We start from the raw sequence: 20,782 nt of genomic DNA, 5'->3' as shown, positions 1-20,782 counted from the left end.
CTCAAAGTTTTTTTTTGGAGAGAAATGTGTATGTTTGATTAGAAATTAGAGCATTTCTGTCCAAAACAAAAAAATTTGATCGTTTCAAAAATATTTAATAAAGAAGTTATAGCAGGTGTTTCAAACTTAGATTTTCCATACAAAAAATCATAAATGAAGAAAAATATATAGTCTATATCATATGCATATAGGCATACGTTAACAAAGCCCGGGAGTTATTGAAAGTGGAAAACATTTTGGGAGAGAGGATTCCGAGGAGTAATAGGATGGGTGACATGTGTCTTTGCTCATACTACAGTACATTTTTTCCGAAGTTTTCTTTCCCTTTCTCTTCTTTTCTTTCTTGTCCTCGAGTTCTTAATTTGGCGTAAGTGGAAATTGAAAAAAAAAGAACCATAGAAATTTGTTGTATTCAGGTTAGCTCGTACTACTAATTTTCCGCGTTATTTGTACAACTCTGAATCAAGAAAAACAGGATTTCGGTAAAAGGCCATGGCACTCAGACGATTAGCCATTGTAGGCTCGGTCTCCACCCCTACTTCCCGTCTCGCAAGTCCAAACCCTCATGTTATTTCCACCAGAAGACCCATCTCTGACTTTCTTCGTCGTCACCATTTCTCTGCATCAACTGACGAATCCGCGTCCAAGGTTGCCTCTATTAATCCGGGTAGGTTGTCTCGAACCATACGACCAGTTTTGAGTGGCTTTGTTCTATTTCTCCTGACCATTGTTCTTTGCACGGCAACTGTTTGTGAAATTGCCTCTGACGACAACGGGGATTTGGCTCATAATCATAGTTAGCTTAACATGCCTCCTTTTTCAACCCAATTAAAGTATTACTTTAACATATTTCTAACCAACTGGGTTGTTGAGGTCATAGTCCAACACTCAAGGGGTGGATCTTTAGTTAAATATTTCAATTTCCGTTCCTCCTATTCTCTGTATGACTTGGGTTCTAGATGCATTCGAGAATTTAGGGTAGGCAAACCGTTTGACAAACTGGTCGAAAAAAAACGCTTGAACGTGTATCGTACTACACGGAATCATTTCGCTGCTGCTAAGCCCTCGCATGAGGCATATGTCTGTGTTACTTGTTGCGGGACTGCTGAGGCATGAAACATCTTTTGTACTGTTGCAAAGTTCTTTCCTTTTAGTTGCATTTCTTATCTTCAAGCCCAATTGGGGTAATTCTGCTTTATGATGACTCATCCTAGTGTTTCTTTCCTCTGGGCTTGTTGTCGATGTTTGGTTTACGCCTGACAATAACAAGAAAATAAAAAGTGAGTACGACGTAGTGTAAGCTGCCTCTATTATCTTGTGAAGTGGACGTCAATTTACTTCTTTTATTTAGTTTTCTAATACGTCTGTTCCACATATTTGCATAGCTAAGGATAGTGTTCTATTGGACCAGAAATGCTGTTACTGCAACAAACCTTGTTAGTGTGCTTTGTATTTGTATGTATGAGTTGATTTTACTACTGTGGGGTCTAACTGGAACTCTGATGCACTTATTCATTCAAGATTAGAAGATCACCGAGGATTTCAGAAATGGCATAATGGTGGCGGTCTTTTCCACAAGTCAGCATGCATTGCTGCGACGGCAGTTATAGAAATTAGTGCTGTAGTTCATCCGGAAGCTGTCATCGGTGCGAATACTCATATTAGTTCGGGGACTATTGTTGGACCTTCCGTTACAATTGGTCAATCAACGAAACTAGGGTATTCTCTACTGTTTGTCTGGATTCATTTCTTGTTTACTTGTTAGATTTTCTCATTCTCAAATGGCATCAGGTTGCAGTTATGATTGTTGTGGAGTTATGATAGCCACTGTGGAGAGGTTATTCTTTTAGATTCTTGTGCAGGCAAACATTGTCAAGTTTCCCATGGTTTAATGAATATTCAGAATCTTAAGACTAATTAACCATGTTTTTCATGGCTGGGGCTGCAAGTTGAGCATGCATCCACATTCATTTTGTGCTGTGCTTAACAAAATAGATGTCTCATGTTTTTCATGCTCAATTTTGATTGAACTACTACATTTCCTCCAGGTATAACGTTGCACTCAGTAATTGTGCATTAGGTGATTGTTGTGTGGTCCACAATGGAGTGTGCATTGGCCAAGATGGTATGTCTAGTTTATAAGAAATTTTGATACCACTTGTCTCCAAAAGTTGAACAAAGCATTCTCTGGCAGTATTTCTCCAACATTGTTATAATGTCAATTCCTAATATACCCTTACCATCTATAGAATATTTGTTCACTTTGTGGTTTCTTATGGACGCTCTTTGTCTGTGATGCTGTTGCTAGTGAGATTACGCGAGTAGTAATTCTGTCATATAACTAGGATTCAAGTTGTTTCCCTGCAGGTTTTGGATTTTTTGTAGATGATCTTGGGGGCATGGTGAAGAAACCTCAAGTCAGTGTGTTAAAAAGTGATTTTTCAAAGTTACTGTCTTCATTGTGGTTATTTAACAGTTTGCACCTTGATTTTGCGCACCCAAATTCTAAGAAAGCACTATGGAACAAACTTCCATGTAATATTGGCACTTATGTTGGATGGTTCATGTTGGTATATTACTGCTTAACAACAATAAAATATGTAGGTAATTAATGTCCTCCTCAAGCTTATGCTACTATCTAAAGTTTACTTCCAGTCATTCTTGAAAGTGGTTGGGTATGTTATGTGGAAAAATAGGTAATAATCATAGACTCATAATGCTCCATGGAGGAACCCCATGCTGAAATGATTTTATTACAACCATCCCAGATAGATCACTTTTAACTGTGTTAATAGATGCGTAATAGTATTTTATAACAACCAACATGAGATAACTTCTTGATTAGTTTGATCTAGATTTAATTGACGCTGAGATAACAAACGTAAATCTATTATGTCTTGTTGATGATAAAACACAATTGTAGCCATTTTCTTGTATCTGGAGTTTTGGAATTCCGATTATGGTATTTTGATGATCAGATCTATGTAAGTGTTATTAGCCCATGATATGTATGAGTATGGGATGAAATAGTTACCCAAGAACTTGCTTGTTGCCAAAAAAGAAAAAAAGTAGTTATTTAAGAATTGAATATCACCTTTTCTATTGTTTTACTCCTATTGCTGTTTTAATTTCCAATTCATGCATCTTATAACTAGTTCAGTTTACCCCTTTTTTTTTTCCCATTCCCGTATTTAGATCTTGAAAGCACTGATAGGGCACAATGTTGAGATAGGTGCAAATACATGCATTGACAGGGGCAGGTGAGATTTACGTTGCCTTTATTATGTCTTATGTACAGCCCATGAATATTTCCTAATTAGGGTAGTACGATTCTCTTACAAGAAATTGCAACGTTTTTTTGTGCAGCTGGAGAGACACTGTAATAGGGGATCATGCAAAGATAGATAATTTGGTTCAGGTGTTGTTTGATTCCCTGCATTTCTAGTTTACCTCGTCATGGATATGAAACAGCCTGTTTAAATATGCTTTGCAGATAGGCCATAATGTAGTTATTGGGAAATATTCAATGCTTTGTGGACAAGTTGGAATTGCTGGTTCAGTGACGTATGTGACCTCTGTATTTAACTTTACATAAGTTTATACTTTCTAACATCATGTCTCCATCGATCTGCTTTAACTTCCAGTTCTTAGACTTGATCAGCTTTCAAGTTTAGAAGAGTCGGTAATTTGTTTTACTCTCTTTTAGGATTGGTGACTACGTAACTTTAGGTGGACGGGTAGCTGTTCGTGATCATGTCTCCATTGCATCAAAGGTATTTAATCAACTAGTTGACTTCAAGAGATCTTGGGACTTTAATTTTTAATCTGCCCTGATTTATAAATACAAGTTTATGATTAGTATTCCATATAAATTCAGTTCGTAGCACGAACTCTTCAGACTAATTTTGCCTCTATCTCTTGTTTATTGCAAGTGGATGAGATATTTCTTTTAGGTCCCTTTAAGTAGTTTCATTTGTGATTCGTGCGAAGATAGAGATGGTGTATATGCTAGGCGCATCACTGAATAAGGGTTCATTGTGTTCTGTATGTCTTATATGAACCTTTGTCCTCCAATACTTTCCCTTTGGACAATCTCCAATTGGTAAGCAATGGCAATGTCCTCCAATTCTTTCCCTTTGCACAAACTCCAATTGGTAAGCAATGGCAATTGTAGATGGAGGTTTATGGGGTTAATCAATCCCATCAAATGCTAAAAACTTACAAATAATGTGTTATATGTTTCTAAGTTTTGGGTGAAATTTATTTATTGATCCCCTAAAACAATTAAAAAAGTACGTAAAAGTAAGATAATGGGGCCATTCTAGACTTTTCTTGAGTTGAGCATATTATTTTGTTTACTAGTATGGAGTTAATTTGGTAAACAATAGAAAAGAATTCACATTGGGAACCGGGATTTTTCTTTAAGTTTAGAACATTACAATGAATTGAAGTGTATGTATGTGTCGTATAATTTCATCAGCTTAACCTCGTTCGCCTTAGTGCATTTCTTTTTCTTTTTCTTTTTTGTTTGAGTGACTCCATTGAACAAAAGTACTGGAGTCGCCATTGCTAGTAAGCCAACTAGGATGGCTCTTCGCCGACAACCAAAGGGCCTCGAGCAAAATATTGATTGCTTTATTTTGAAATACATAAATTCGCAGGACAGCAGTATAAAACACGATGACAATATTGTGATGGAACTGTAGTGGATGTTAAAATCAGAAAATATGTTGCATCATATGATCCAAATACAACTCTGTTTCTGCACTTCTTTTTCCCCTTTAAGATTTTGCATCGGGTACACGCTTTAAAAGTCGACCATGATTGTTTCATAGTAGTTGTATATAGCTGTCCAACTAAAAGTTGAGTTGGTGATGAATGGCATGGTTAATGGCTCCATTACCACTTCGCAGTCTAGATATGTCCTAAAATGATATTTGCAGCAATTCCAACATTACATAAATTATGTATTTTTGCTTTGCTGTAGTCATACCTGTCATGTGACCTTACTCCGTTTCTTGGAAGCCTGATGGAGCCTAATCATCTTTTTCTTTCCTGAAATCTTCCCATCCGTTCCGATCGGTATCTTACCTTGCAAGTAAATTTCCTCATGCTTACTCAGGTGACCCCACATTCGATTTCGAATACTGGTTCCCACAGAGACCATCACTTCTGCAGGTGCATTTGATAGTGCACTGACTAGTTTCTTCCACACCCATGCTTCAGCATTCACCTTGAACTTTGGTTTTGTCTTTTCTCCTCTTTGGTCGAAAGAAGGTATGGTTTTCTGGCCAACAATGTCTTTCCCATAGTAGAATGTCAACAGTGTGTCACTATAGTAAATAACTGAGTGTGGGTTTGGGTTTCGAATCTCAAGACCAAACGAGATGGTTCCATTCTTGCCACCACCTTGGTTCACCTGACAAGTTGTATTTCCATTGTCAGTAGTTGGGACAGAGAACCAGACAATTGCGTAAGTGGGTTGTTTGGGGTGTAGACTTAACCATAGGAAGAAGAGTATGAGACCCAAGACCACCAAAATTTGGAGCAGCCATAAAGGGAAGCTTTTGGTTTGGCACATATTTCTTGGGGGGAATTTTAAGTGGGGCTTTTTAGGCATTTATTGGTTACCTCTGAATAAAATATGGTTTGAAGATAAACTAGAGTTTGTGAGAAACAGATTGAAAACTTAAAGTTGAAGGTTGATGCGACCATGCCAGAGATTTATTTTCCTGCTGAAAGTATTGAACACCATAAAGATTATGCTTTCTTCTTGGTTGCTTATTTGATTTGTGTAACAGGTGAGGTGATGAACTTTAACTTTGCTTCGGAATATTGCTTTATGGAAAGGGTTAGATAGGAGGAAGCAGCTTCCCACTTACCTGTAAAGTGTCAGGCTAAGGCTGTGTTTGGTCTCTGGATCATTTATTCGTGGATGGTATATGGCGTGAGATGAAACTTAAAAAAAAATATAGAGGAAATAAAGTGAAGTTAATTTTGTTTACTCGATATTGAGAATTTTTTTTCTTTTGTACATTAAAGTACTACAAACGCCTATAAAAATAAAAATAAAAGTACTTCAGACCCCCAAAGTCGAAGCAAATATAAGATGTTTCCTATATGATGGCCTTGAGAAAAAATTGGTTGACTTGTATTGACCATGGCAGAATTGTTGATTGTCTATTTTCGACAACTTTTGTGGTTAGTGAGTTATTTTCTCTTCTCATATTCTTGCAAATTAACGGTCACTATTGCATATTCTGTTACATTCCTCGTTATGTGTAGTCAGGTAGAGATCTTGATAACATTGTTTTGACCACACTTTTGTTTTTTGGTAAACAGAATGCATGGAGCCATAGAGCATTTATCTTCTGTTTGCCTACTGACTTTATATCTTGTTTGCCTACAGACTTTTTATCTCTCCATGATGTATTATAACTTTTGTCAGGATGCTGACCAATTAACAAATCATGAATGAATCTCTCATATATATAAAGTTGATTATAATTTTTAACTACTTGAATGAATGTTGGCCCAAAGTAGTTGACTGCATTTTTGGGCTTCAGGTGCGGCTAGCAGCTAACAGCTGCGTTACCAAGGACATCAATGTGCCTGGAGATTATGGTGGCTTCCCTGCTGTAAGTGTACTAGTATAGATATGTATAATTTCACATGCATGTATGTAATCGTAGGTTCATTCATATTACAAATATGTCTTAAGAGAAAAGATAAATCTGCCAAACCAAACCCTGGTTGTTTTCTGTTTGAGAGGTTTTTTAAATTCTTTTGAAACATGAGCTCTCATCTTAAAATATTGTTTTATGTGCAAGCTAATACTTTTCGAGAATTCAGAAACATTTTACCTGTGATCCCATAAAAATGGGTTCTTTTCCTTGAACACTTTCTTGAAACAAGTTTCAAAATCCTCAATCAAACTACGTTTCTTATGAATAAATTCTGAAACTGCTGTTCAACGTCCTTGTATCTAAATGTCTTGTGGTTGCATGTTCATATCTTGGTGATCTTTCCTGTAGGTTCCAGTTCATGAATGGAGAAGGCAAATTGCTGCCCTTCGCCGGACACTTAAGTAGATCATTACTCGAAAGTCCAGAAAGAATGAAGTCAAGGGTTTATCTTGTATGGTATGTTGATGCTTTAGATGTGCTGTTGTGAGGTGGAAAGTCTGCCCAATCACCAATTGAACGATGCCAGTTGATTGAAGAAATTTGCAACCATTAAACAGTTGAAACATGCTATAGATTTTCCAGAAAGTATTTCAAATTCTGGTTCATTGAGCATGTGTGAGATTCTTCTTCTTTCTCTTTAATGCAGCTGTATTTGTAGCATGCTCAAAACTTATGGATCGGATGTTTGATTTCAATCCGACTGTCTCATGTATTTTGTTGATATATTTAAATTGTTTCAAGAGAACCCTGAAGGATGGTCCACTTGTCTGGTTGGCAGATAATTTTATAGAGGGGACTTCGTATCAAATTTTCTTGATAGCAGGCCTATTAGTTCAATTTAATCCTTCTTCTCGTTCTTTCACAGTGGCCTCTGTGCTTATCTTCTCTCGTATCCTCCAGTTTGTTCATTCACTTTCCCTTCCGTTTGGTTATTGTTTCCCATATCATGTTTTTCAACAGCTTGTTTCTTTACTTTCTGGGTTTGGAGTGCATGATTTTGACAAGTTCAAATGGTTTGGGATCGCGATAAAACTTCAGCAGATTTTGTGGGATGTTTTGATGGAACTGTAGCGGATGCTAAAAGTTAGGAAAATATTCATGGCATGATATACGCCTCTACATCTTTGGTTCTGAACTTTGTAATCTTGAAATTCTGCCTCGGCTATATGGATCAAAGTGAGTGTAAATATTTCATAATCGTCGTGTGTAGCTGGAAACATTGATTGTATGGCCAACATGTTCTATTATGACATTAACGGGGATTTGAATGTTAAATAGAAGCGATACAAGACATGGTTAAAAATCTTTGCTCTGGTACTAGTAATTGTCATAGATTGCGACCTTTCTTTCTCCATTCCATGGACTTATGATGCAGCCTAATCTTCTTCTTCTTACCTGAAATCTTCCCGTCTGAACCAATCGGTAGTCTACCGTGCAAGTTAATACCATGATGCTTACTTTTACGACCCCACATCCGGTACCTTATTTTTGTAACCACAGCCACCTTCAGTTCTGCTGTTGCCTTTGATATTACACCTAATAGTTTCTTCCAGACATGCGGATCTGCATCCACATGGTCAAACATTTGGGTTGTGCTGTCCTTTTTCTGGTAGAAAGAAGGTATGGTTTTCTGCCCTAATGTATCCTCCCCATAAAAGAATGTCAGCAGCATGTCGTCGTAGTAAATATCAGAGTCTTTGTTAGGGTTCCGGATCTCAAGTTCAAATGATACGGTGCTGTTGTCGCCACCTTGGTTCACCGGAGAAGTTGGGAGTGAGAAATTGATAATCGTGTATGTTGGTTGTTTCGGGCGGAGACTTAACCAAAGCAAGAACACGAGGAGACCCAGCAGTCCCACTATTTGGAGCACCCATAAGGAGAAACGTTTGGTATCGCACATAGTAGTAGTTGGGGATGGGGTTGAGGGGAGGTTTTCAGGCATTCTTGGGTTTACACTATACAAGAATGTTTGGGAAACAGAAAGTTTATACTATACTGCAGAATGGGTTCTGTTGAGGGAATTCTATCAGAAAGTTTATGCTTTTCTTCTTCGTTGAGTATTCATTTTTTGCATAACGAAAGATGATCGTTGAGCTTGTTTTCCATACATGTAATCTATATTCTTTTATAACAGGGTCTTGAGCCAACTTAGGCGAATGGGAGATGCTGCCAATTAGCACCCCGTGCTTGGCAGCGGTGCCAAGCGTCCGTTGCTCGGATTAAGATCCGAGCCATCGATTGTCGAGATGGACGGCCAGATTGGCCGCTTGGCACGCTGCCAAGTGGGGGTGCTTGACAGCATTCCCAGGTCCTACTTAGGCGTGTCTCAACTAATTTCGGGACTATTTGGTTGGGTCAACTCATGTATGTGGTATTTAAGTTGACTAATAATATTATGGAGTCCCATGTAAATTTGGTTTATCTACATGTATATAGATTGGGATTGAGCAGTCCGGAATCCATTAGGAATCTAACATGTAGATGTTTTGTATTTTGTATGGGATAAGGATTATTAATCTTTGGATTTTCAACGAATAGGGATTTATAGAAGCCTAAGAGAGAAGATCTGAAGAGAAAATAGAGAAATACAGAAAAAAATATATATTGGTGAGGCCTGAACGAAGACTTAAATACTCTTTTTTTTTTTTTGTAAATCGGAAATTACTCTTGAGCGAGGGCTTGGATAGGGGTATTGGTTTTAGTTTTACCTATTTTGCACGTCTCATATGTAATCTTTGTTTTCATTATAGTGAAATCTCTTTTTATTTTTTACATGGGGTATCGAGGCCGAACGACTTAAATATGATTATACCATCTTATTTTCTCTCTTTTTGTGTGCCTATTAATTTTTGTGAATGCTTCTGTTGGCTTGGATGAGATTTGTGGTTTATAATTTAAAACATATTTAACAACCTAACAAATCTCCAATGGTCCGATAGCTTTCATAAATAGTAAGTGTCAAACCTATAAACTTTTGCGAGTAAAAAGCCCCTTTGGAATATGAATATTGGCAAGGGCTTGATAGGAAGCTGCCGCCTAGTTACCATGGAAGGTTTAAGGCTTTGTTTGGATCATAGATTTGGCATAGGATTCTATGAAGTGGGAGTAAAGCATAAGAGAAAATGTAAGTGATAAGTTGCATATAAATTGAGTAGAGTGCCATTTTGCTCTTCCTAATTAATGAATCTCTTCACAAATTCATCATCCAAATATATATATATATATATATATATATATATATATATATATATATATATACACACACACACACATATACATGGCGGTTCAAGAGACATAAAAAAAAAACACCTTTTTATAATCCGAACTGTAAGATAAGTGCAAGGAAGCTTCAATCACCCAAACCAACCAAGATGTAATTTAAAGAGGGAAATGATTTTGTCACATCATTTTTTGATAATGCCATACCCTGCAATTGTATTTTTGCACCAAAAAATACACTTGCAGGGTGTGGTATTATCAAAAAAGAATGTGGCAAAATCACTACCCTATAAAGATGGTAGCTATAAGATTTCCGACAAGCTCCTGCATTTGTCAGAAAGGGCTGTGCTAGGGACAAAGAAAATAGGCAAAGAAAAGACTCTTAAAGTGTACATGAACGGCTTAGATTCACTGCACAGTAAATTTAAGCCGTTTATGTACACTTTAAGGGTTTTTTCTTTGTTTATTTTCTTTGTACTTAGCATTTCTCTCTTACAAAAGTGGGTAAAGCTACTTGAACTCTATACACACTTGGTTGTGGGGGGGGCTCTCGCTCCGATGATCTGAATCGTTCACTTTGTAAAGCTTGTTGAGTAGAACAATTATGCAAAAAATCAGCTTAATTGGATATCATTAAGTACCTGATCGGAGCCCATATAACTCTCAGTCCATGGGTTACAGTGGATTTGATCCAGTGTTTCGGATCCATTCTTTTTAAGATAAAAAGGTTCCGATCAGGTACTTAATGATATCCAATTAAGCTGATTTTTTTCATAGTTGTTCTACTCGACGAGCTCTACAAAGTGAACGATTCAGATTATCGGAACGAGATCGGGGTGGGCCCCAAAATGGGGTGCAGCAGCCCCCCTCCCTCCCTGGTTGTTTTGGAAGATAGTTCCTCAAATTTTTCAACATTGAAACTCTTGGTATTCATATTCGGCTTGTAGAAGAAAAAACACATAATCAACTCAAAATAAGGGAAAACTAAAAAAAAACCTTAATTTCCACACTTTTCTGTCAACTTGGTATGCGATGTAGGTTTATAGTCTTCTCCCCATCTATCCTCCCCTGTCGATCTATAATCACAAATGCTTCGAAATCCATCCGGTGCTTCTCCGTCTTCCATCGTAAAATCCGGTATCTAACTCCAGTCTCCAAGCCCGCCCTCAAAACCACAATATTCCCGTTGCCAACCCCTCTCCAAAACTGTCGACCGGCGTTTACTAGCACGCTGCAAGAAACACTCTTCTTATGGGATTGATAGAAACCGGGAATAACAGGCCTCGTACCAATTCTAGCACCTTTGTAATACAATGTGATGTGGATGTCACTGTATTGAATTCCCGTACCTTTGTTGGGGTTTGAGATTGTTAGATTGAAGCTGAGGGAAGTGTTCGTGACGACTTCACCGCGATGAGAAACCGAAGAATTCGTTCCGTTGGAGGCTGGAATTCGGAAATCGGAAATGGCGAAGGAGGGACTTTTGGGTATTAGGCTTACCCATGCTGCTACTGAGGCCAAAACCAAGACTAGAACAACTTGGAAACACCAACAGTAGATTGCAATAGGTGTTTTTGAGGTGCTTCTGCGAATCATTTGTTTGGTTTTTTTTTTTTTTTTGGTGAAATGAAGGGTTAAGAGATTGGCAAAGCAGGGGAATTATGTTTCTGGAGCATGGTTTAGGAGGTTAAGGGGTGCTAATAAGCATTGGTTTGTGTCTTTTGGTGTCCCAAAAGGCTGTTTTTTTTTGTCCTTTTATTTTGGAAGTATGGGATGGTGGCCAGCTTTTTATTGAAACGAAATGTTCTTTCTCTTAAGTATATAATCTTATCCAGATGTACTTACATTTGAAAATGCCTTCTCAGTTTGAGTTTCAAAAATGCTATGGGTACAGACCAAATTGGTAAACCTGGGGTCCAATTCAAATAATCCGATTCGTGGATGAATTTTAAAATATGTAATCTAGTATTGCTATAAAATATCAGCTCAATCGGATAAGTAAAAGTGCTAGATCCAATTTTTTAATATTCAAAATTTGAGATCTTGTATTCTAAATGGAAATAAGATGATTGGATTAAGGACTTACAATTATCTAAACTTATGTTTTACGAAGCTACCAAAAAATATTGTAAACTTTGTCAATGGAACAGATTATTTGTGTGGGATCCTAGAGTTGGTTTCGCAATCTGACCAATTTGGTCAGTACCCATAGCCTGGTTAGAGTTTAGTTTTGGGTTTTTTGGTGTGAACCCTGCTACGAGAACAGACAAGAGTTATCGACGGCCACCCGGGACCCACTTCAGGCCTGCACAGATTATCCGAACTGTTCAAAAAAAAACCAAGTGGGCTTATGAAAAATCAGCTCAATCCGATATGTGTAGATGTTCGATCCAATCTTCTATTTTTTTCACAAATTCGGATTGAGTTGATTTTTCACGAGACCCACTCGGTTTTTTTAAAAAAATATTTTGAACGGTTTGGATCATCCGCACGAGGTCCAGAGTGGACCCCGCGTGGCCGTTGGTGGTTCCCGTTGGTTTCTCTAGAGTTTTCGTTGTGGTGTAAAGGAAAAATACTACTCCCTCCGTCCCTTTTTAAGTGTCCTGCTTCGTAACTCCAACTTATTAAAAAGACATCATCATTACACCTTTCACATCAACTTTTTCCTCCACTTTCCCTACTTACCCATCATCATTACACTTTTACTCACCAACTTTTCAAAATAAAATCTACTTTTAAGGACAAAATAGACAATACACCAACTTTTACCCCCATAACTTTACGAAATGGACACTTATTAAGGGACAGCCTAAAATGAAATACTGGACACAAAAAAAGAGACGGAGGGAGTACTAGTATTTGAGTTGGAAAGTGAAATAACTACTTTCTGAAAAAAAGTATCTATTCATTTTCTTTGCAAAATCAACAGTAAGTTACTTTTTTAAAAAAATTTTATTTTCATATTACTTTGTTTTCATTTTTGTTTGGGAAAATTTTAAAATGACACCTGAATTTTTACTCCAATGTCACCGAAACACTTGAACTTCCCTTTATTTCAATTAAACATCTGGACTTTCAAAGTCACCAAATTGAGGCACCTGCCTTTAGCTTCCATCAATTTCCCTCACAAATCGGCTGATGTGGCTCATTTCTGGCGTTAAAGAGCCCCACTAGAAATGTTAGAAAGTGAACTTAATGCACCCAATCACAACCCATGCCAACCCTACTTCACTTTTGGATTGTGATTGTATGCATTGAGTTCACTTTCTAACATAGCTTAGAAGTGAAGCAACAAATGAACACTTATTCTGATAAAAAAAAAAATGAACACTTATTAATTTTATTTTATTTTCCATATTAATCCGATTTTGTTTTTTTGTTTTCCACCCCGAAATCGTAACTTCCAACGTATCTGAAAAGTCAAGCAAAAAGTGAACAATATGCGGTGGAAATCCACTATATATGTTTTGTTTGAAATAATTACCCCTTTATTAACATGCTTTCTGATTAGGCACAGCTTCATCATAAGGATAAAAGGCAAATAAATAAGGAAAAAGTGTCACAAGGAGATTCCTTCAGCTTGCATGTTTTGTTTTTCAAACTGCAGAGCCAAGTGAATTATAAATCCTTAGACAATGCATCATTAACAACAATTAAACAAATTATTGTACAATGTACAACAATTAAACAATTACAAAGCCGGTCCTGATTTTTCTAGGTCTAAAACGAAGATGAAAGATGAGCTCCTTTTCTTTTTTTGCACTATTACAAGGGTACAAAAGTAGAAGAGGTCTCGTAAATTAATAATTCAAAGATCTTCAAAGACTATAAAAGCAGTTGTACCTCGAGCTCTGGCAAGCCCAGTGTTAAGCTCTTAACAATCATTACGTGAAGAGGGTTGATATAGTGCGTGAAACAAATACATGAAAACGTTCATGGAAGACACATGAACGGTCCAAATTTACACTGATGTGAATCTGGATTGTGAATCTGATCCGTTCATATATCTTTCATGAATACTTTCATGTATTTCTTTTATGTACCCTAACACTTTCGTTACGAAAAATAAACTGGGCATCTCTTATCTCTGTAAATTGCCAAAATCGAACCATCAGGGCCCACCCCGACATCACAGTTGGCATGCATCTTGTGGCGCTTGCTTTTCCACGTGGTCACCTTGAACCGGATGGTCGACGTTAACTGAAGACGGAAGACCACCACCCCCTGTGCCTTGTCCTTCTGGAACTCCGTCCAACGCCCGTTATTCACCGTCAACGTGGCCCCACTCAGCACGCCGTAAAGCACCGTTGTATTTTTCGACCCTTGGTAGAACGGGAACAGCAGGGAGGTCCCGCCAATGCCTTGGTCCTGATAGTACAGGGTCACCTGCATTGCCTCGTAGTAAATCCCGATGTGCTGGTTCGGGTTGCGGTCCGTCACGTTGAAGATCACCTGGGCGTCTTCGAACCCGCTCGGCTGGGCCAGGGCCAGGGCCGGGATCGAAAAGTCGCTGACGTGGAACCTGGGCCTGTGCGGGCGTAAGCTGAGCCACGTGATGAACACGATGACGCCCACGATGAGAAGCAAGGTGAGAAAGACCCCGCATATTAATTTGGAGACCCTTTTGGCAAGGCTTTCTTGCACGCGCTGCATGTAGTAGTGGCGCGTGTGGTGCCGTCTGAATTGGCGGTCCTCTTGGTGGTTTATATGAACCGGTACTTGATCTTGCGAGTGCATTTTTTTTTTTGGGAGAGAGAATATTGGAGTAATGTTAGAGTTAAGATTGATCGATGAACAGAGAGCCCTTTGGTGTGGGGGTTTTATTATGATTTTAGAAGGGGGGGAAAGAAAGGAAAAAAGGCTACAACGTGATCACTTTGACCCTTTGGATGGGGAAAGAAAGGAATGAGTGTTCTCTATAGTTTCCTGTACATAGGGAGGTGTATAGCTTGCCTACATTGCATGGAAGAATATATACGAAGTCTAACTAAAATGCATATATGTGTTAGAGGGAAACTTATTCACGGCCTAGCCGTGAATGCGTAAACTCTTAACAACAGTGGTAAATCGCGGCTGTTCAAAACACTTTTGAACGATCTCGATACTTCATGAATAACTATATATTAACGGCGGAGCAGTTAAGAAGATTTCCTCGTGTGTGTTATATTGAATATGAGAAAATTGCTTTTACTTTTGCAACGTTTTAATTTCTGATGGTTATTTGCAAAGCCAAGCTATGATTTGGGCTTGAGGGGATCTAAAGAGAGATGACTTTTTATTTAAAAAACTGGATATAATTACTACATGTCCTCTGTGTTCTAGTAGAATAAGCTAATATGCTAAGATGGTTTTATTCGGTCCTTTGACTGATTCGACGTAAACTAATTTACAATTGAGATAAATATTTTTTCACATTTATTTTAAAATGAATGTAAAGTCCGTACACTGGATGAGACACATTTGCTTCAAGATAAATGTGTTCTGAAAAATCATGCATGAACTTTTTGTAAAGTTCATGCATGCATGATTTTTTACTTCGATGATCAAAAATATCATTTTGTGAGGCTTCTTTTTGTAACAATTCAAGCAGGTCCATTCTCATTTTGTTGAGTATTTGATCGAATAACATGATCTTGCAACAAAAAAATTAGATAGTGTGATTAAGTATTTATGGATGTCTAATTGAGATATATTTTTACATAAACTTTTAAGAGGTTAAAACATTAAAAAATAACTTTGAATATTGAAGTGGGACCTAGTTATTGACTATTTTCATTTATTGAACAAAATATCTTTGACATGCGTGTAGTTGTGTGAACTAATTAGCTCAACTATATAAGCAGCAATTGATTCAACTGAAACTAAAACAAAAAAATTTCAAAAAAAAAAAACTGAAACTGAAACGGGAAAAAAATTGCAGTGGGGGTCTGTGCCACCAGTGGGCCTTGAGTGGCTCTTCCACTGGTTCAATTAGTTATAGTGATTCTCTTTTAATTTCATTACTCGTCACCATGTATTTTTGGTAGTAGTGGAGTAATGATTGTGATGGCGAGACGATAGAGTGGTGATTGTGGTGGCAGTGGTAGTGGCAGTGGTGGATATATTATTGGCGGTGGTGGAGTGCTAGTGTTGGTGGAATGGTCGTGGTAGTGGTGGTGGATTGGCGATGGTGGAATGTTGGTAATGGTGGAGTGGTTATGTAGTGGTTGTGGAGGTTATGGTGGTAGCTGTGGTGGCGATGATAGTGACGACGACTGAGTATTTGTATTAGTGGTGGAGTGGTAGTTTCGACGGCGATGGGAATGATGGGGGTGGTGATAAGGCAAAATGGTGGGGAGTGGTGGTAGTGATGATGACAATGATAGTGGTGGCAGCGTGGAGGGTAGTGGTGGAAGTTGGTAATGGTTGAATGCACTCATGGATTCAGTTAGGATTAAGTAACTCAAAGCTACTTTACTTTTATCTAATTTAAAAACAATAAACAAAAATACGTTTCTATATATAGTTTTCATTCATACTATTGAACATGATAATTTCGGCCTTAATGGCTTGTACGGTTGCAATAATATTCAGTGGACTCAGGTTTGAATTACCGCAGCCCTAATTTGTATGATAGGAGGAAATTTTTTTGGCAAAAAGACACTACAAAAAAGTAGCCTACTAGGATTTGAACTTAGGCATCTTATGTGAAAGAGCAAACACTTTACCATTGAACCACCAAAGGATTTTGTATTATAATTGCACACATAAAATATATATACTTATCTAGGAAAGGGTGTCCCATATTTTGCCCAAAATGTGGAGGCCCAAGGCGGCGGCCTCTTGGGCCTTCTCATTGGGCCGACCCTGGAGACATTTAATCTTTTAAAGTAATGTAAAATGTGATTACCAAATCTACTTAATCACTTATTACTTAATTCATTCAGCTTTAAGTGATAAATTTATTCTGTTTTAAGTGCTAAAACAAGGTACACATTCTTAATGAAAAATTAGAAAAACAGAGAGAAAAATAATAATCTATTGATATTGGTATCGTGCTCTAAAAAATCCATGTGAACCTACTCAAAAATTCCCGACTCAAAGTATTACTAATGTATTTATGCGTTGGTTTAATCTTGCTTGGCCAAAATATAAAATCTTGCCGAGAATAATTATAACATCTTATGTACTGTTGTCGAGAATAATTATGATATATATTAAAATTTTTGTATATATAACTGGTTAATAGAGCTAGTAGAGTTAACGTAATTCTTGAATAAATGTTTGATAATATGTTTATTTTTTAATCTACATGTGGGGAAGAAGAGATGGACGGCTAGGATTGAAGGGTCCGGCCTGTTTATTAGTACTGGGCTCCTTCCCACCGGGTTTGGGCTTTTCGTTGAGAAAGAGGCCTTTAGGAGCGTTAGTATTTGATTTTCTAATGAGTTAAATGGATGTTCTAAGCTCACTGTACTTTCTTCTTTCATTAATGATTTTCATTCCGCTTGGTTCTCATTTTTTAGAGTAACTTTTTACTCTCCGCACTATTTTCAATAAATCTATCATTCTATCTCTCTCCACTCATTATCATTCATTACATCAAAAATAATTTTCTTAAATGTAAACCAAACAAAGTGTTTATCATTTAAGAATCTATGTTTCCCCAAACCCATCCCAACAGGACCCTTCTCGTCACAAAGGGTGTTAACTCCCTCACCATAGAAGTTGAACTAATGACCTCACTGTCTTCGCGTATTTTACGGGGTAATCCAAACCGTTCATCTGTGGACAGTTTGTCTGGACATCAATAGGTATGTTAAAAGTTGAGTTTTTGGGCGAAAAAATGAACGGCTGTGGACAGTTTATTAACTTAAAAAACAGTTGACAGATCCAGGCCGTCCATTTTTTCGTCTAGAACTCAACTTTTGATATACTTATCTATGTCCGGACAAATTATTCTTTTGCATATATACATTATTTTACAGACCCTACAAAATGTACAATTTGAATTATCCAAAAAAATATGTGAAGAAAACCCACGAAAAGCGCTGGCGGAGAACCCATTCTATCTGGCTCATCCGGCCAGAATGATTTCTTTGCGCGTGGTGCTTTACAAGTTTCAACCCAAACCACATAAATTCGTTTCTAATTGGCGATAACAATTTTCAATTTCAGTACGGAGCTGTTTCGATCGTTCGACAACCCCGTATTCGACAGAATTTCAGTAAATGTAGTACTAATTAACATTGGACAAAAACAATGAGTTTGATCTCTAAAGGCCGTGGCCTGTACGTTGTATATTCTGAGGCAGGGCTCAATGTGGTGACCTGTCTAGGTAGTACAAATATATCTCAATGGTAGAATTGGTACCCTGAACCTTGTAACCTGGGGGTAAAATTTGAAATTCCTTTAAAATCACTAATTAATTAAGTGTTAATTAGGCTAAGTTCCGTTAAGATTTTTAGACTTTTTCTTGTTTTGTCCTTATTCATTTTTTCCCCTGTGCTTTTTGATTTTGCGCCTAACTTTTTTGAATTATTGATTTGTATTGTCAAGACGAACTGAAAAAATAAAAACAAGGGAAAAAAAATCAAAATGGTCCTTGTAGTTTAGTATTTATGTCAACTTGGTCTCTGCAGTTTGAATTGACTCGATTTACACTCTGTAATTTTCATTTTGTTTCAACTTGGTCCAATTACTAACTACCGTTAGACTCCGTTAACCCCAAACACGAATGAACCCCTTTTCTAGGGTTAAAACCATAATCTGTCATTCTCCTCTTATCCAAATATACCTCTGAACCAAAACATAGAGCCTCATTGTTCCCTTCTCTCTCTTTTTTCACGGCTTCCATTCTCCATTTGTCACGTCTGAGATTTTAATTTCAACCAAAACGTGTCTCGTTCGCCTTCAGGGAAAGGAGTGAGAGGGATTAGGGCCTGAATAAGTGATTCGATTCCTATGGATTGCGACATGGTTCTTGAAAAGAAAGGAAAAATGAGAAATTTTGTGTTCTATAAAAGGTGTTCGAATATTTTTAAAAAAGGTTTGAATTTTAGAAAATGAAGTGGGTTTTATTTTAAAAAGGGACCGAGCTTTCATCAAGCTGCCTACATATCTCTGGGCAAAGGAGAATCAGGTCCGGCCATAGTTTGAGATACAAAAGAGGTTTAGAAAATAACTTAGAGTCTCCACCGCGTAGAGTTTAGGTGTGCCTGGTCACCTCTTGAATATTGGAAGAATAATTCAAGTATTTTAGAAAAAAGAACATGGGCCAGAAAACTCGATTTTTAGAAAAAAATGATTTCGTTTTGCTTTTTAGGAAAAAGCTTTAGGTTTGCAAAGTTAGAGAAGAAAGGGTTCGGTAATTCACTAGAAAAGGGACCCATTTGTGTCTAGGGTTAACGGAGGCTAACGACAGTTAGTAATTGGACCAAGTTAGAACAAAATAGAAACTACAGAGTGTAAATCGAGCCAATTCAAACTGCAGGGACCAAGTTGATACAAATACTAAACTACAGGGATCATTTCGATTTTTTTTCCCTAAAAAAAATATGACTTTTACCCAAATATTTTTTAAAATATCCAAGATAAAGCCCAAAACACCCCGGCGCAAAATTAATAAGTACAAAAAAAAAATTAAATAAGAATAAAATAAATTTTTTTTTTTTAAAAAGATGTTCCGGAAAGAACCTAATTTCACATTCCACTTCGTAATGCTCCAAACTGGCAACGCTTCTCGAAGCGCTACTTTCCTTAGTTGACTATTGATTTTCCATAATCAATATTTAATTATAAAACATGTAGATTTACGACTCCGGTCCAACTGAATGTGCAAGTTATGAAGATCTCACATGGGTTTTCTTCTATCCTTTTAATGTTTGACTAAATTTTATGAGGAATGCTAAACCTAAAGCTCAAGAGAAAATTAGTTTTTTTTTTTTTTTAAAGCAGAATAAATTTTCTGAAGAGAATATTTTATCATGTTTGGTGCAATATAAAATAAGCGTCAATGAAAACTATTTTTGTCTATTAACCGAAAATGAGTTGATTTTGGCGTAACTTTCCCTTTACTTTTTAAGGGTGCACAACGATTTTAAAATAAGCGCTACCATCATACCTCCACTTCTATACTATTCATGCACATCCACCACCACCACCACCACCATCCACTGTGGCAGAGTCCAGACGAAGAATTGTACCAAGGTGAGACATCTAAAACAAGCATCTAGCTTTTGAAGGATAAAATTATTCTACTTGTGAAGAGGCTTACCTACAAACTTAATTATTTTGAGTCGCTAAATGCTACTAGTATTTGTTAATACCCAAATGCATATGGGTCCTCAAAGAAATTTATCAAAATCTGGGGGTGCAATGGCTCTGAGACTGCCAATGACCACCCACCACCCCTAGCCGTCGCAAACCGGACCCAGAGATCTTGTAGTAAGCAAGTGATCACTACAAGGGTGTAGTAATCATCCGGACCAATCTGTTTCCTCAATCTATGTTACAGATTCGTTGTTAATCTTTTGCCGGTCAAAAATAACAAACATATGTGAACTATTGAATGAAGGGAAAATATTTTCCACATAGAAAGTGCTCCCCAGATAACTGCGGAACCAAACGCAGCAGTCAGCACCTCTCTGTTTAGAACAGTAGCGGGCATAATACATGTACTGGTTCTCAATGCACCATATGGGAATCACTTAAACTTTTTATAAACTCTCTGCAGCACTGTCCTTGACGCGGTTCACGCCAATCCATGCAACCCATGTGCACGTAAAATTCGAGAATTAAATCCCCAGAAAATCCTCTAGTTTTGTACACAGCATTCTAAAGAATCTGAAACCGATGAACGAATATATATAGTTATTTTAATTAACAACATTACTCTT

The 20,782-nt window shown here is 37.4% G+C and overlaps 4 protein-coding genes across 11 annotated transcripts; 1 reads left to right on the top strand and 3 right to left on the bottom strand.

Annotated features, from left to right (window-relative positions):
- Positions 1–228: 228 nt before the first annotated feature.
- On the top strand, positions 229–7,346 carry LOC131313234 (probable UDP-3-O-acylglucosamine N-acyltransferase 2, mitochondrial). Of its 8 annotated transcripts, none has more exons than XR_009196111.1 (11): positions 229–667; positions 1,527–1,719; positions 2,049–2,125; positions 2,368–2,417; positions 3,196–3,260; positions 3,367–3,418; positions 3,494–3,564; positions 3,707–3,773; positions 5,123–5,277; positions 6,567–6,638; positions 7,035–7,094. XR_009196111.1 is itself a non-coding variant. In XM_058341438.1 (10 exons), exons 1-10 carry the CDS (start codon positions 493–495, stop codon positions 6,574–6,576), a joined length of 816 nt encoding a protein of 271 aa, XP_058197421.1. In that variant the 5' UTR covers positions 229–492; the 3' UTR covers positions 6,577–6,638. The 8 variants fall into 8 exon arrangements, 5 of the variants coding, with proteins under 5 accessions (XP_058197421.1, XP_058197418.1, XP_058197420.1 ...); XR_009196110.1 differs by having other exon boundaries at positions 4,988–5,277; XM_058341438.1 differs by lacking the exon at positions 7,035–7,094 and having other exon boundaries at positions 5,123–5,178.
- Positions 7,092–8,750, bottom strand: LOC131313235 (protein NDR1-like). The gene has a single exon (XM_058341440.1). The coding sequence runs from the start codon at positions 8,626–8,628 to the stop codon at positions 8,014–8,016; it is 615 nt and encodes a 204-aa protein (XP_058197423.1). The 5' UTR covers positions 8,629–8,750; the 3' UTR covers positions 7,092–8,013.
- A 2,059-nt stretch (positions 8,751–10,809) lies between these two features.
- LOC131313614 (protein NDR1-like) lies at positions 10,810–11,648 on the bottom strand. Its single transcript, XM_058342013.1, has one exon. It carries the CDS (start codon positions 11,499–11,501, stop codon positions 10,923–10,925), a length of 579 nt encoding a protein of 192 aa, XP_058197996.1. The 5' UTR covers positions 11,502–11,648; the 3' UTR covers positions 10,810–10,922.
- A 1,803-nt stretch (positions 11,649–13,451) lies between these two features.
- LOC131313518 (NDR1/HIN1-like protein 2) lies at positions 13,452–14,797 on the bottom strand. Its single transcript, XM_058341861.1, has one exon. It carries the CDS (start codon positions 14,640–14,642, stop codon positions 13,962–13,964), a length of 681 nt encoding a protein of 226 aa, XP_058197844.1. The 5' UTR covers positions 14,643–14,797; the 3' UTR covers positions 13,452–13,961.
- Positions 14,798–20,782: the final 5,985 nt, after the last annotated feature.

This window comes from Rhododendron vialii, chromosome 13a, assembly GCF_030253575.1.
Source record: "Rhododendron vialii isolate Sample 1 chromosome 13a, ASM3025357v1".
Lineage (NCBI taxonomy): Eukaryota > Viridiplantae > Streptophyta > Magnoliopsida > Ericales > Ericaceae > Rhododendron > Rhododendron vialii.
This window is presented reverse-complemented; position numbering and strand designations above follow the sequence as displayed.